The sequence below is a fragment of the Mustela nivalis genome (genome assembly GCF_964662115.1).
Source record: "Mustela nivalis genome assembly, chromosome: 12".
Taxonomy (NCBI): Eukaryota; Metazoa; Chordata; class Mammalia; order Carnivora; family Mustelidae; genus Mustela; species Mustela nivalis.
The window spans coordinates 51,202,832-51,219,021 of record NC_139031.1 but is presented as its reverse complement, the minus strand read 5'-3'; the positions used below and the strand labels follow the sequence as shown (position 1 = coordinate 51,219,021).

General features: G+C 45.1%; 1 protein-coding gene across 1 annotated transcript in view; it reads left to right on the top strand.

Moving 5' to 3' along the window:
- Positions 1-16,190, top strand: part of DNAH11 (dynein axonemal heavy chain 11) — a 319,948-nt gene that overhangs the window by 215,502 nt on the left and 88,256 nt on the right. The window contains exons 58-62 of the mRNA XM_082693790.1: positions 4,218-4,331; positions 5,909-6,052; positions 6,673-6,855; positions 8,832-8,933; positions 14,755-14,889. Of these exons, the coding sequence (XP_082549916.1) occupies positions 4,218-4,331; positions 5,909-6,052; positions 6,673-6,855; positions 8,832-8,933; positions 14,755-14,889 (678 nt within the window). The remainder of the gene's footprint in view (positions 1-4,217; positions 4,332-5,908; positions 6,053-6,672; positions 6,856-8,831; positions 8,934-14,754; positions 14,890-16,190) is intronic.

Sequence of the window (16,190 nt, the reverse complement as noted above, 5' to 3'; positions counted from 1 at the left end):
CTAATTCTGGCAATAACTGTTTCCATTGAGTTTCAAATAAGCAGAGGATGTCCTTAAAAGTGTATTGTGTTAAGCGATTATGTATCACATTATGATGTGATTACCATGAGCCATTTCCACCCAAGGGATATTTTTCAAGCATTACATATATGATGATCTAGTAATTGTTCTATTACAACCTATCTCTACAAATACCTTTTAGAGATCTTGAAATGCTCCAGAGGTATTTTCACATCTTGCATGCGAATTTCTAAGGCAAAATCATCCTTGCAAAGAAGGAAAAAAAAATGTTTTAGCAAATGTTTTGGCATACTCATCTGACTGGTTGCTTTATGAAGTTCTTCAAACATGAAAAGACACGTACTGCTTTTTTAAAGATTTAATTTGTTTGACAGAGAGAGAGTATAAGCATAGGGAGTGGAAGGCAGAGGGAGAAGGAGAAGCTGAGTGGGGAACCTCATGTGCTTGATTCCAAGACCCCGGGATCATGACCTGAGCTCATGGCAGGTGCTTAACTGACTGAGCCACCCAATTGCCCCAACACATACTATATTTATATCTAATCTATACCAAGAAATAAAAATACTTTCACTTTAACCATGATGCCCAATTTAATTATCAATAACAAATACTAAGTAGCTTTTTTTGCCCAGCAGTCTTCTAGGCTTGAGCGTATATGACAAACAAGATACCCTCTCGTAGCTTCCATTATAATGGGAAAGACTGGCAGGAGACAAAGTGACAAGATAATTTGGGTTAGTGATATGGGGTTAGATAAAAATCAAATGGAGGCCATGATGGAATGAATTTTTTAAATTGATTGGTCATGGAAGGAGTATATCGAGTCAAGGAACTAATCAATATCGAATATGTGCTATGGTTTTACATTTTTCTTATGTTTAGCAATGTACCAGGTTGGATGCAATTATTAAATGGGTATATGGGACCACTGTGACCCTATGAAGTTGGGATCTCAAGGCTTAATGCACGAGAAGTTATTAAGAAGTACGTTGCCATATTTAACATGACGAAGCAGATAGCGACTGCCTCTTGCCATCCCCTGTAGAGCGGCAGCTTGAAACTGTTCCTTCGGATTCGTGAAACAGTCAAGAGCCATTCAAACCACTGACATGACCAGCAGGGACCAAGCAACACGAGCACCATGAAACCTATGAAATCTAGTTCTTGCAGCTTCGTTTGACTTACCCGTTCCAAGTTCTACGGGTCCTCGGATCCCTTTCACGCTGCTTCCTTTGTTGAGTTGAGTGTAAGCCTCATGAGTTAAAGTACCTGCCACATCGCAAGGCTAATATAATCTCCGCAAAAGCTGCACATCCTCCTTGATTTGGAGAGGTCTTCTGTTGTTTGGTCTGTCTTTTCGAAAGGTGGGAATGGCTGGATTTGGAAGGCTCCTCTGGGATTTCCTAGGGTCTGAAGGCAGATGAGAGCAGTGTGTCAGCTTGCTTGGGCTTCTGCAACAAAATGCCGCAGACTGCATGGCTTCAACAGCAGGAATTTATTTTCTCACAATTCTGAAGGCTGGAAGTCCGAGATTAGGAGGCAGGTTTGTTTCTCCCTCTCCCCTTGGAGAACCTCTCAAGGACAGGCCCCATCTACAAGCGTAGACGGCCACCTTCTCGCTGGCTTCACAGGGTCTTTGCTCCGTGCACACATCACGGCGTCCCTCGAACCTGTCCAGAGCACCTTCTCTTAAAAGGACACCCACTAGACTGGACTGGGGCCCATTCTCATAGGCTCATTTGAACTTAATCACCACTTTAAACGGCCTGTCTCCAAATATAGTCATATTCTGAGGTGCTGGGGTGAGGGCTTTACCATATGCGTTTTTAGGTGAACATCCTTCAGCTCATAATTAAGTCATTATTAGTACTTAATTCTCTGTCTGTGAGCATCGCTAAATTTCACGAACCATTTGCAAGGAGCTTTTGACAAATAGCAAAAAAGTACTGTGTATCCAAGAATGGGAGTATCTCCAATGCTCTGCTTTAACAGACAGCGGTCAAGAAAAGACATTCCAAGTGATCTGTGTTGCTCTTCCCTACTGCCCCAAGTTGAACCTTGCTGACCACTCACTACCCAGAAGCCACGGGGCAGAGGAAACTGCACAGAGACTTACCAGGTCACTAAGATACACAGCATTTTCCCCACTCCACTGTCATTGCCCCTGAAATACATAAATGATCGTACCTTAGAATTTGAATAGGTAGAAGGAGTTAAATGTTAGTCCTTCGTAGAACTCCAAGTGTCCTAGCTTTGGCCCTGGGTGCAGTTCCCCATGGTGATTGTGGTATAAGATCTGTGAACAAAAGTGTGCGGAGGGGATTGGAAATAAGAAATAAGTTGACTGACCGAGGGTTTTTTTTTTTTTTTTTTTCATTTTCATTTGTGGGGTTTTGTTAATGTTCAAGACCACTCTGGTTAAAAAGATTAGCCCAAAGAATAGTACTCCAGGTACAGTAAGGGAGTCAGATGGAGAACAGCAACACCCAGTCTCATCGAAACAGCCCTCAAAAGAAATGCTGTCCTAGGATTAATACTCTGTGATCTTGAGACCAACTTAAAATGAGGCTATTATAAATAGTAGCCAATAGCATTTATAGATTGAATGCGTCCTTATGGAAGGTAAGTAACCCTGTGGTATGAACTCACTCACTCCCTCTCCGCTCCCTTTTGTTGGTGGCGGTGGCCTCTAGCATACCAACAGTGTCCTGGTCTGACAGTTTTTGTGGTCCATTCTTGGCAGTTCTGAGGGGTTTGGAGTGATTCTCATTAAGTATGCAGGGTTTTCTTATTTACTTAACGGTAGCTGTGCACAGATTGGCAGGAGATCACATCTCTACCCTGAACCAATTATGTTCATAAAAGCTACAGTACACAGTATACAGCAAAATAATGGTTAATCAGAAGAATGGTAATTACCACTAATAAAGCTGTACTAGACAACGTAATTTGTTGTAAGCACTGTTAAATTTATGGTAGAGTTAAACCTGTTCATTCCAAACACAGCTGAGGAAATGCCCTTTTGTTCACACATTACCTGCCCTGGTCACCACTCCTGAAAGCTGGGCCCCCTGGAGACTGGACCCTGGTGCCTGGTGCCGTAGCTTTGAAACTCCAGTTTCTGCCAAGGATCAAAATGGACTCTTCCTGGCCATTTGATTTGTATACATGTCTTACGAGGAAGAGGAGGGTAAAAACTACAGAGCTTCTCATTTGGTCCTGGTAAGGTTTACCAGCATGGCTTCCCTCCAGGCAAACCATCAGTGCTCACCTCGGGAGGCTGATGCTGCCCCCCTCTCTGGAGTGTGAAGGGAGCCGCTGGTTCCTCACCAGTGGGGTGCACATCAGTGTGGTTGTTGCCTTGGCAAAGACAGAACTGGGCTCTCCTAGCTTTCATTTCTTGCCAGGTCCTCAGAGACACCAGTACTTAGTCTTTACAAAGATTAGATCTGTGGTTAAGAACACACAGAAAAGGATACCTGGGTGGCTTAGTGGGTTAAAGCCTCTGCCTTTGGCTCAGGTCATGATTCCAGGGTCCTGGGATCAAGTCCCACATTCGGCTCTCTGTCCGGCAGGGAGCCTGCTTCCTCCTCTCTCTCTGCCTGCCTCTCTGCCTACTTGTGATCTCTGTCTGTCAAATAAATAAATAATCTTTAAAACACACACACACACACACACACACACACACACACACACACACACACACACACAGAAAGAACAGTACCTTCTAGTCAGTTGAACCAAAAGATCCTCCCCTCTTTGCCTAAAGAAAAACCAATGTGGCTTTCGGGCAAATGTAAACAAAAATCAGATAGAGATTTCTAGCCATAATATTTTCTGCCTATGTTACTGATCCAACTTGGATTTCCCCTTGTCCAGGACACTCCCAAAAAGAAAATGGAAGAGCACAGGAATCGCTCCATCTTGATATTATTATTACCACCTTAAAAGTGGAGCCCTTCTTGGGGCACTTCAGTGTTTGAGTCCATTTGAGTTGGGGTGTGTGACTGTATTCGGCGCATATACAAAGCTTCGTGTGTACACGGTGCCTGAGAGAAATTGGTCCTTAGGACAAACTCCTCGCCTGTTGAAAATAGAGACAAAGGGGTTACTGAGTCAGTGCCTCTGCGTCAGTAGCGAGATCCAAGGTGACAATGTGTGTTTGTGGGTTTGTGTGCTTTTTCCTCTCTGTTTAGGTGACAACCATTCAGACGGAAGTGTCCCAGAAACAGAGAGAGTGTGAGGCTGACGTGCTTAAGGCTGAGCCTGCGCTCGTGGCGGCAACAGCTGCACTCAACACGCTCAACAGGGTAAAGACCGTTACCTGGCTCATGGGATTCCGCCACATGGTATTTAAAGGTTCTCAGAGTCTGGATAACTGAACTCAGAGTGGATTCCGTGCAACCGAGGTTTTTTGTTTTTGTTTTTGTTTTCTGTTTTTTGAAAGGAACGTGAGTCCCCTAAAATATTAAAGTGGGAACAAGCATTTGAGGTCATCCTTAATAGTGTGGCTTCCTTTGCCATCCTGGGCTCTGTTTTTCTGCACCCCATCAAGCAGTCTCCTGAATACTTCCAATCCCGTGGGATTTCTGCTTTCATGAGAGGCAGCTCTATTGTTAGCAGCTGGATTCGTACCAAATGCGGTTGTTCACATTGTGTGTTAAGAACTGGGTTGTTCACATTGTGTGTTAAGAACTGAGTGCGTACTCTTTATTTCCTGTGAATGTAAGAAGGGGGCATTAATGAGAGATCCTCATGAAAAGAATAGAGGTGGAGATACCTAGGTTTGGCCCACATCATTTTTCCTGGCTTCAGCTTGTTAGCAAAACCTCATTGAGCATTCGAATTCCCCTAAGAGAAAATAATGTGTAGTAGTCAGAAGGGTATTGTAAGGAAAAATAGAATTGTGGGCACTGTTATTTCAGGAATCCGCAGCTCGTTTTGTACTCGGGTTCCACTAGGCCTCTGGGGAGAGTCCTGGGGAATTACCAGGCCTGAGGTTCTTAAGATTCAATCTCAGAGAGTAAAGGATCCAGACTGCAGCTGCCCTTCACAGAAATCATTCAAGTCCTTTTTCTTTTTCTTTCCTTATTTTTTTTTTAAAGATTTTATTTGAGAAAGAGAAAGCGAGAAACAGAGCATGCACAGAGCGGGAGGGACAAAGGGAGAAGCACCGGGTTGAACATTTGGTAGGTTTTATAAGCAAGAGTATATTAGGTAGCTCATGACATGTTACAGGAAGTATCTAGTTTTGTAAATCCTGTCTCATGAACTTACATCTACTGCTCATAGATAGTAATTCCCGCCTCAAAGTATTTGCCTTAACACCAGTAGTTCATATCAACATTAATACCAATGGGGGGTAAATCAAGATTTTAACCAGAGGAGTTTAGGGAGTCGTGCAGAGAGTAGGTTCAGCCTATCTGGGCACATTCTCAGTTGAGAGTCAATACAGTGTAATCAAAGAGGTTTTCTGTGCAGGAAATCAAAACCAAGAGACTCAACCAAGGGATGATGTTTCTGGGAGGGGCCTGGTTAAAATGCAGATATATTACATAGGTAGGATAGAACCCATAAACACGTTAAAGACTTTGTGTATAAAAATTCCCTGGTCTCAGCGAACCAGGCTCTTCAGATGGAGTGGTGTATCAGATGGAGAATTTTTTGGAAGCGAAAAAAGACCAGTGCAATTTCCAGAGTATCAGAAAAGTGTCTGGTGAGAACCTAACCTCCTGGGGTCCCAAGATGGCGTCACTGGGCCGCAAAGACTGCCAAACCAAGACTGGTGGGACAAGGAGAGGGAGGAGGCCCTGACGACCAGCTTGCTAACTTCACGGCTCTTCCCCAGTCCTGCCCCACTCTTCAGTGTGGCTCTGCTTTTCTTCAGGTCAATCTCACTGAGCTGAAAGCCTTTCCCAACCCACCGAATGCCGTTACCAACGTTACCGCGGCCGTGATGGTCCTCCTGGCTCCCTGGGGCAGAGTGCCTAAAGACCGGAGCTGGAAAGCAGCTAAAGTCTTCATGGGAAAGGTATCAGATAGCCTGGCAAGAGGAACACCCTGCAGTTTCTCTTCTCAGTCCCATGGTTCTACTTGACAGCAAACGATGTTCAAACCAAAGGAGATCATCATTGCATTTGTCAGTGTAATCGACCACGTCTGCTCTAGACTTACAGTTTTTCTTTGCCAGGTTGGAGGTTAGCTTGGGCTCACAGCATACCTAAGTCAACACTAGCAGCACTCGGAAGGTTGCTAATTATTTGCAAAATTATGAAAGCGGTTAAGTGTGGGAGGGAGAAAATTACATGGATTTCTTATGCTGGAAAAATGGTACTAATGCACAAGAAGGTGAGGCGGAGGGGCTTTTGGTAGGTGTTTTTCCTTTTCTTTTCTGTCTTTTCTTCAAAATGTGAATGCCTCCTGTGCGGGGACTGAATATTTTACCCTGGGATAGAAGAGATTTTGAAAGTGTCCATTGCTAATTCTCACTTCATACCATAAAGACTGAACAAGTCAAACAGTAGGATAAATGCAGCTTGCCAATTTTGCTTTTGTGTGATGTGAGTCCTAAAAGCTGGTTTTAACTTTTGATCTTGGAATTTTCTCTGCAGCCAAAATGGGTTCATTGCAATCAGTCTTTTTGCTTTACAGGTTGATGATTTTTTGCAAGCATTAATTAACTATGACAAAGAGCACATTCCAGAGAACTGTCTAAAAGTAGTAAAAGAGCAGTATTTGAAAGACCCAGAGTTCAATCCAAGTCTGATTCGGACCAAATCCTTTGCAGCAGCTGGTCTATGTGCTTGGGTCATCAACATCGTGAAGTTCTATGAGGTATCAGTCTTACTTCACTGGGCTACAGCCATTACTCACAAAGACCATCAGGATACTAATTTTTATGGTGGCAAAAAAAAAAGGAAAATAGTGTGAAGTTTAATTGCCTGGATAAGATGAAATTCTCAGAGTGAGATCTGAAAATGTCAGACTAAACAAGAGGTCTACACAGGAAGATATTTGAAATGTTTGAAACTATCTTTCTTTTAGGATAGAGTGATCAGCTATTGTAGATCAAATAGCAGTTAATTTGATTTGATTTGATTAGAAACTTGCTGGTAGATTAATTATATTTCTTAATGTTAAAATATTAATTTTGTGGGGTGCCTGAGTGGCCCATCAGTTAAGCATCTGCCTTCAGCTCAGATCATGATCTCTGGGTCCTGGGATTAAGCCCCACATCAGACTCTGCACTCAGCAGGGAATCTGTTTCTCTCTCTCACTCTACCTCTGTGTGCTCTCTCGCTCTCTCTCAAATCTTTTTAAAAAAATTTCTTTAAAGATTTTATTTATTTATTTGACAGATAGAGATCATAAGTAGGCAGAGAGGCAGGCAGAAAGAGAGGAGGAAGCAGGTTCCCTGCTGAGCAGAGAGCTGGATGTGGGGCTCAATCCCAGGACCCTGGGATCATGACATGAGCCAAAGGCAGAGGCTTTAACCTGCTGAGCCAACCAGGCGCTCCTAAAATTTTTAAAAATAAAATAGATACTAATTTTACATTGACTCGAAACAACCGAAACAACCGCAGGTCTTAATTCATGTTTCAACTTGGTGCCTATGCTCAATGCAGAAATTGACACCATCTATTGTAGACTTAATGAGATGAGGAAATAGATTCCCCCTACTTTTTTTTGCTTTAGTATTTTAACGACAAATACGCTTGTGACCATATTACAGTCTAATCCAAAAGTTTGTATTTTCAGACAGCATAGAGAGCAATGATCATTTCAATTATCAGGTACTTAGCACCTGCCCCTTGTCTTGCCAGCACTTTGCAGAAGGCTGGATGTAAAAAGGGAACAGTGCATGGCCCTTGACTCGGAAGAACCATCTCATTTTTTTTTTTTTCTTGGAAGGTTATATGTTATATTCAAAAATAGAATTACAGAGGAAATACCAAGTGTAATCAACGGCAGTCCCAAAATGATTTTTGTAAAACCAGGTTATATAGCCTTTATGTCAGGGCCCTATGAAGGGGACTCACAGGAATAGGACCCCATTGGTCTGTCTCTTCAGGGGAAGCGTCTATCGAGCAAGCTTTTGGACAGATGGTAGTTGACATATCGCCTCTCTCCCTGAGAAAACGTCTGACCCCTGTGCTCTCTTTGCACCATAGGTGGAAAAATGAGCATGGAGCTAGACTGTGGCTGTGCTCTGTGTGGTTTTACTTTAAAAGAGTAAAGAAAATGTCACTTCCTTCCTCTCTTGCTAACAGGGAAGAAAGTGGGTACCCCACGTTCTCAAACTACCTGTTCAAGTAACGTACCCTGACGTTGGCAGGGACTTGGAGAGTGGAAGCGCGCTTAACACTGGGAGGCTGTCTCCCACGGTCCTTCCTGGGTTCAGAGAATTTCTCCACACGTGTTTTCTGCCTTAAAATAAAAACTTGGTCCCTGCTTGAACTATAGTTCCTGCCTCTTGCAATTCCTAATGATAGGAAGATTGTCTTCCAATTTTAGGACATACTTACGGTACCATCTGAATGTTGTTTATTGTCTATAGCACTTTAAGCAAGGATGTGTGACTCTCCTGTCTGGAAACAATGACTCAGTCAGGAACAACCAGACAGAACTAGGAAGGCCGTGTCACTTTTGGCTCTGCCATTGAGCAGGGCCATGGCTAAGAAATAAAGCCCAAGTAGCCAGGTGAGATGGGAGTTTTAATGACAAAGCTTCGCTGAGATGTAAGGTTGAATGATTATGTGTCCTCTTTGCCTCTCCCTACCCCATGAGTTAAACCCCATATGGATTTTCAGGTCTACTGTGACGTGGAGCCCAAACGGCAAGCGTTAGCCCAAGCCAACTTCGAATTGGCTGCCGCTACTGAAAAACTCGAGGCTATCAGGAAAAAGCTTGAGGTGAGTGCAAAACGCATCACTGAAGAAGAGATGGTACCCCACCCCCAGACGGGGTCACGTCTGAGTCCCCGCAAGCATAAAGGAGCCTGAGCTTTCCTCCATACACTCATTTACCTACTCGTTCAGCAGATACTCCTTGTCTGCTACGTGCTAGACCCTGACCTGAAAAAATAGAAATAGAAATGTGGATGGTTTCTGCCCATTAAAAATCCTTCCGGGCAGAAGGAGCAGCGTAGCACAAGGTGATTCAAGGCAAGGACCCTGGAGCCAGACTGCCTGGGCGGATATCCCGGCTCCAGGATGTACGATTTCACCCCTCGAGACTTAGCTCCCCTCTCCGAGCCTCTGTAGGCTCATCTGTGTAATCAGCATTATAACAGTATATACTTTTTGGGTAGGACTCTAAGGATTAAATGAGAGCAATTCATATTCAGCATTTATCATGGAACGGGCCACATGGTAAGTGCTTAGAGAACATCAGCTACAAATATAGTCATTGTTACTCTTCTACAACTATGCACCCGGTCGTTCCAGCCCGGTGTTGTAAGTACATTTGTGACTGTGTGTCTCTGTGAGGGGGCACCAAAAGAAGATTGTTTCTGGAGAAATTAGAGAAAATTTCATAAGGAAGCTGTACTTGACACGGGCTCCAAAAGTTTCCTAGGAATCCCGGGGATAACTAGGCTGAGAAAGGTATTCCTAGAAAAGAATAAAGAAAAAGAAGGAAATGGAGTTGGTGTACTTGAGGAAACTCAATAGGCCAGAACCCGACGGAACACGAGCATTGGGGGGAAGGTCGGGAATCGCACGGAGTGACCAGGATTGAACGTGCACAGGGGAGCAAAGGCCTTCTTAGACTTCTCTGCTACAGAATTTAAATGTTACCAGACAGGTGAAATTGGACATTTTGAAAGATTTTAATAGGCTAGTGATGTGATCAAACTACCTTTTAAACAACTGAGTAGGGCAGGAGGGTGGGAAGTGCCTAGATGCAGGAAGACAAGTCTGAGGCCCACAGTGGGTCCCTGTAGGGTCTCCGCTAAGGCAGGAGCAATGGCGAGGGAGAGAGCGAGGTGGCTGGCTGGCTGGCTGGCTGATGGCAGGTGGAGAGGGGGCAGGGACCTGAAGTGGGCTACTGAGCCCACGGAGCCCTGCACAGAGATGATGAGACTGTCCAACTCTGGCAACCTGGGTAATGCCCGGAGCTTCACTTCTGTTTCTGTGACACGGTGATTGTAACAGCTGCCTTTCAAGGTGGGCGTTTGTGATCTGTGGCGACCTAGGATCCAGTCTCCCTTCTGGGGGTGATAACAGGCTGAAGTATCTTGGGGGAAATGATCCCTCCTCATTGGATACACTCAGGTGGGGCTTTTCCCAGAAGTGTCCTTCTGTTCTCCAGCTAAAGGCTGGATCTACGATCCAAGCTTTGCCATTTTTCACCTCAGTCTCCAGAATTTGAACCATGAGCACAAGAATAAAGACAGCTGACAGAGGTCATGCATTCTAGAGACAGGGTCCAGGTGAGACTTGGGAGGAATTCCTATTCCTAAGACCCTCAGGAGCTCCTAGGTGCCTATTATGTGGTTCTGTGCCCTTTTTCCTCTCTAATAGCCTCCTCAGTCTCCATTCCCTTCCCATAAATTCCCTGTAGCTTAAATTAGCTGGGTATGGTTCCTATCACCCACCCCACTCCATCTATGACTCGTGCTGCCCTGAGATACTGCTCAGTGTGCAGTACACAGTGCCGCATACATGTTCATTTCCGCTCATCCTGTAGAAAACCCAGGTGTTAGGTGTTGAGCTGTCAGAGCTGGAGTTTGAGGCAGGCCTGGCTCAGGAATGTAGAGTTGAGAACGTGGCTGTGAAGGTCACAGATGTAGGGAGTTGGTCCAGTGGGAGGGTAAAGCATAAGGAGTGGGAGCCGAGGCTAGACCTCAGGGAGGATGTTCCCGTTGCAGAGTGAATCCTCCCATGGGTCCCTGAGCAGGTAAACTCAGCGGCCATGGTAGTCCTAGAGTCTAGGGCTCACAGCAGCCAGGCAGCGCGTAAGCCCAGCTTCTTACAGACTGAGGCCAGAATTAGTCCTGCTTGTGTCTGAGGCCACTACTTGTCACTTTGGCGTGGAAAAAAAAGTCTGTGCAGTGTGTAGGGGGGGTGCACTTGCTAACAGAGAGCACCTCCCAGATATAAGGGCAGGTTCTCCAAAGACAAGGGAGATCATCTTTCCAGAGCAGAGCTGGAGGTATTGACTTTTAGAAAATAACAGAAAGGGATTAAATTGGGCCCTCAATTTTATTATTCAGTCATTAAAAGATGTCTTCTTTCTGGTCGCTACTTTGATACGATGGCTAATAGCCCCAAAAGTGTTCCTAAGGTGTGGAACATTTCAGCACTTCTGCCAGTCATCCACACTTAGTCCCTGCCCAGCGTGCTGCCCCGCCTACACTTCCCGACCAGCCGTCGCTCCGGCCCTCACTCCCTGCCCACGTGACTCGGCCACCCTGTCCTCTCCACGCCATCCACACGTATTTCCCGTTATTGTGCCGTCCGTGCTATTCAGTAAATACCTGGTGACTACTGAGATAAAAACAGGCAAACTGTTGATAAACTTAGAGCAAGCGTACTCATTTTAGAAAAACCACCTTCATTCGTCAAAACTTTGTCAACTTGACCAAAGCCTTAAAAAAAAAAAAAAAAAAAAAAAAGCTACCGTCTGCTGTGAATGGCTTCATGCCAATTGTAAGCAATTTAATGTTCATAGATAAAGGCTGAGGGTGCCAGCCCCATGTGATCCTACACGGAAGACTCTCCTGGGATGTAGAGTTAGTAATCCTTTGGGCACAGCCTGCAACTGGCTGAATGAATTGTTCACGTCAGTTGTTTTCAGAAACCCACAGAAGAGCAGAGGTTCACATCCCCGTAAGCCTCACAGCTAAGCTTGCGGACGCGGAGAAAAGAAGACAGAGTAGTAATTGAAATGTCTTGATGAAGAATGGCGCCCCTCTACCCCTGTACCACAAATGGATTTCCAAAGAGAAGTTACTAATGCCGTTCCCAACGAGGACAGAGAACCTCAGCATAGTTGCTATCTGTTGGCACAGGTTAGACGGATGCGGGAGCCCACGTGAAATTACAGTTTCTCTTAGCGTTGCCTTTGTTTCCCGCCGCCTCTGATTTTGCCTCCCTCCTGGCCTCTCCTCCTGATTTGCCATCTCCTGTTGCCTGCCTCCCTCGCACAGGAGGGACACATCTGATACTGGCATCTGTGTGGCAGCTCTTTCAAACCAGAGTCGCTCTGCATGTTTTTGTTCCTTTTACTCCGATCTCTAGTTTAAGACTAAAAGGTGACCTTTTAGGGAAGGCTGAGCCGAAAAGAACGGGCTGAGTTGGAGTGGAAGAAAAGTGGCGTGTCTCTCAAACATCCAGGAGCTAAGGGGAGCCATAAAGAACATCTGAAGTTGTTCTCCTCGGGGCCCTGGTTCTCTGGGTATGTTCCCTAGACCACCAGCAGCAGCGGGGTCCCCTGTGAACTCCTTAGAAGGATGGATTCTCAGACCCCACCCCAGACAGACTGAATGAGACACTGTGGTGGGGGACTTCTGGATCTGGGTTTACCAACCCCCCCCAAGGTGGTCCTGATACACACACAGGTGTGCCAAGCCCTGATTTAGGAGCGCTGATAGGCTGCATTCCTTTTTTTCCTCACTCCATTTACTTCTGGAAGCTGAGAGGCCAGGGCCTGTCAAGAACTGTGAAGGAGCCGACATTTGACCCTACTTACAAGCTAACAAGTTAGCCTGCCACAGTTTTATAGAAACGGGCGGGAGACCCAACCCATGGGGGTGAGAGAGCGGAGGACCCCATGAAGGACAGGGCAGCCAGCAGCACGGACGTCGTGCATTGGTTCTCTGGGCCCCAGTCCCCGTGGGAGCTGATGCCGTCCACCATGTTAGTATCACAGCCGAGAGACATGGCAGGCACAGGAGTCCCGGTCTAAAGAGCACAGTGACTGAACTGGCTCAGGCTTTCCCCCCGAATGAAACCCATCATCATCCTTCTTCCCGCAAGACAGTTCTGTCTTGTGCCCAGGGAGGAACACCGTCTCTGTCTCCCACGCCTATTCGCTATGCAGGTGTCTTGGGAAAGAGAACAAAAGCAGTCAGAGCTTCCTCACAAGAGATCTAGAAACCACTGTAAGAGCCTGTGGTCTCTCGACACCCCGCTCCCTTCCCCAACTTTAGACGGGCATGGATATAACCATTTTATGTCATAGTTGTGTGTATATTTGGGTCAGCCCTATGAGCTGGGTAACATGACTTCCGTTCTGCAGATGGTGAGACCGAGGTGCAGAGAGGTTGTGCAAGCCATCCGTGTTGACGGGCCTTCGCTGCTAGCGGAGTCTGTGTGAGCACAGGTGTCAGATGCCACAGCTCCCACATGCTCCCGTATTTTATAAAACCACGAGCACTTCGAATAACCTAAAATGGACACTTAAATATTATTTGTTTTAGTCTGATTTCTTTTTTTGACAGATCACAAGTAGACAGAGAGGCAGGCAGAGAAAGGGGGGGCGGGGGAAGCAGGCTCCCTGCTGAGTAGAAAGCCCGATGCAGGGCTGGATCCCAGGACCCTGAGATCAAAGGCAGAGGCCTAACCCACTGAGCCACCCAGGCGCCCCTGTTTTAGTCTGATTTCTAACTGGTTCACCTGTTCTCATATATCTGACCTTATTTTGCACCTTAATCTTAAGTCGGACCCGTACATCTTTTTCTTTTAGAGGGGCTGCTTTAATGGCCTAAACTAAATAGTGATACAATAACTGGACCATTGACACATATAAGCCATCTCTTCATTATGAATAGTGTACGTTTGACAGGTTTGCTTACTAAAGTCTCTGAGATTTTGGCACTCACTTACCAAAGCCGTGTTATAATTCTCTGAGATTGTTAGAATTTGGCAGATAGCAAGAGGCAGTAGTAAGGAGTCCCCGTAGGACTGTACTCTTAGTCAAGGGGGTTTTTTTTGGCTATCACTAACAGAAACCTACTTAGAAAACCTTAAGCCAAAAAAGGAACTGAGGATGAGTCACAGACTCTGAGGGAATGAAGTGTGAGCTGGTCTCGGGAGCAGAGAGATCCAGGAAACGGGAGGCTGCCGTGAATGTCTGTTAGTGTCTCTCCAGAGCCTTGTGACTTCTATTGCTGCCCTTTCTTTCTCTTTCTACAGCTTGGTTTTCCCCTGCTTTTTTGTGTCCCTAGTGGAACAAGGTCCCTCTCCAAATGAAACCCTCCAAAATGTGCACCTCTTTTCTGGTCTTTTGATGCTAAAGGCAGTGACATACCTCTGAGTTTCAGTGGCCTATTTCCAGATACAATCTGATTCATGGCCCAGGCTGGGTCAGGTTGCTGAGGTCTGGAAGGGCTCAGTCATTACCACCCCTCTTCATTGCCTGAGTTATGGATCATTGAAAAATAAGAAAAGAGTCAGGAGGTGGAGAACCAAAAAATGACCATTATTATGAATAAAGGTGTTGCCACAGGATGAGGCTTCAGTACAAGGGAGAGGAGACATGCACTCAGGGTGTGTGTGAGTCCGGAGGGCTCGTCCACCACCCCGCACTCCCGACCCCCAACCCTCACCGGTGGCTGTGTATACTCTGCTTAGTGCAGAAGGCAGGCAAAATATGTATGCTTACAGGAGCAAAGGTCAAGGAGGAGGGAGGCTGGCTTCATGGACCTGAAGGTAGTAGATTCTTCACGATGATTATATTATTTCATTTTACCTAACAGTGGCTCACAAGCTAATTTTCACTCTTACCTAGGATTTGGATCGACATCTGAGCAGACTTACAGCTTCATTTGAAAAAGCAATTGCCAAGAAAGTCCAATGTCAAGAAGAGGTGAACCAAACTCACAAAACTATTGAACTAGCCAATAGACTTGTGAAGGAACTCGAGGCAAGTTGACCTTTTCTTCCAAATTTCCAACTAAAATATCGAGATCACCCTTTTTTTGGGGGGGGGGGATTTATCTTTACTTGCTATCAATAATAAGTAAATAGACCCAGAATCAATAGTGAAAGGAAATAATCAGCCTTTGTACCGTAGTTACTGCTGACCGAAAGGGAGAAGTGATGGGTTCTTTGCATTTTTAGTAGGGAGCCAGGAACTCAGTGGTTTTCTGAGATATGTTAGAAACCGAGGACAGGTGTTGGGTAACTGTGGGACTGAACTGTTGTCTGATCCTTTTAATAGACATTTGCAACCGAGTGGTAACTTCAAAACGTTTTTTAAAACCGAGTCTGCTTTGTTGGTTGACTTTTTCCTCCTGTGACATGCTTTGACAAGGGACTGACATATTAATGTTAATAGTTAATCCTATTAAATAAAGGTTTTTAAAAAGATTTTTATTATTTTAGATAGAGGGTATAGCCGGTGGGGGTGGGGGGCGGAGAGAGGGAGAAGGAGAAAGACCAGCAGCCTCTGCATGGGCCCGACACCGGGCTTGATCTCACAAGCCTGAGATCGTGACCTGAGCTGAAATCAAGAGTCGGATGCTCAACTGAGCCACCCAGGGGCCACTATTCAATAAAGGTGTTTGAAACAATTCTTATTAAATATCACCTGTTTGATCACAAGTGGTAGAAGAACATACAGCCTTTGTCCTCAGGAAGTCCAGATTTTATTGACTCTCCAATGTATAGTATCTTCATATAATAGATTATTATTTGACCATAGAAAGGATTGAGGTCTTGGTACGTATTACAACATGGATGAACCTTGAAAATATAAAATAAGTGGAAATGGGCGAAAGAAGAGACAAAATGCCACAGGTTGCATGATTCCATGTATAGGAAATATCAGAAGGGACAAAGCTACTGAAACAGCAGATGAGCTGTTGCTGGGGGCCGGAGTAACTGCCAGCAGGTATAGAGGTCGTCCATTGTGTGAGAGAAACATGCTCAAATTAGAATTATCATACAAGTCTGTGAATACGTGAAAAACCACTCAGTGATGTACTTTAGAGGGTGAATATCACAATATGTGAATTAAGTCTCAGTAAAGCTGCTGTTTTTGAGTGCTACCTAAGAGTATGAAACTAAACTATCAGAAATGCATTGAACTGAACGGGATAGAAAAGTTAAGATTTATAGTGGCTTGAACAAATGGGAATTTATTTTTCACATACTGCAAAAAAAAAAAAAATTGCATGGGTAGACCGTTACCATTGCTGATGCGGGGAGTTGGTGGTCAGACAG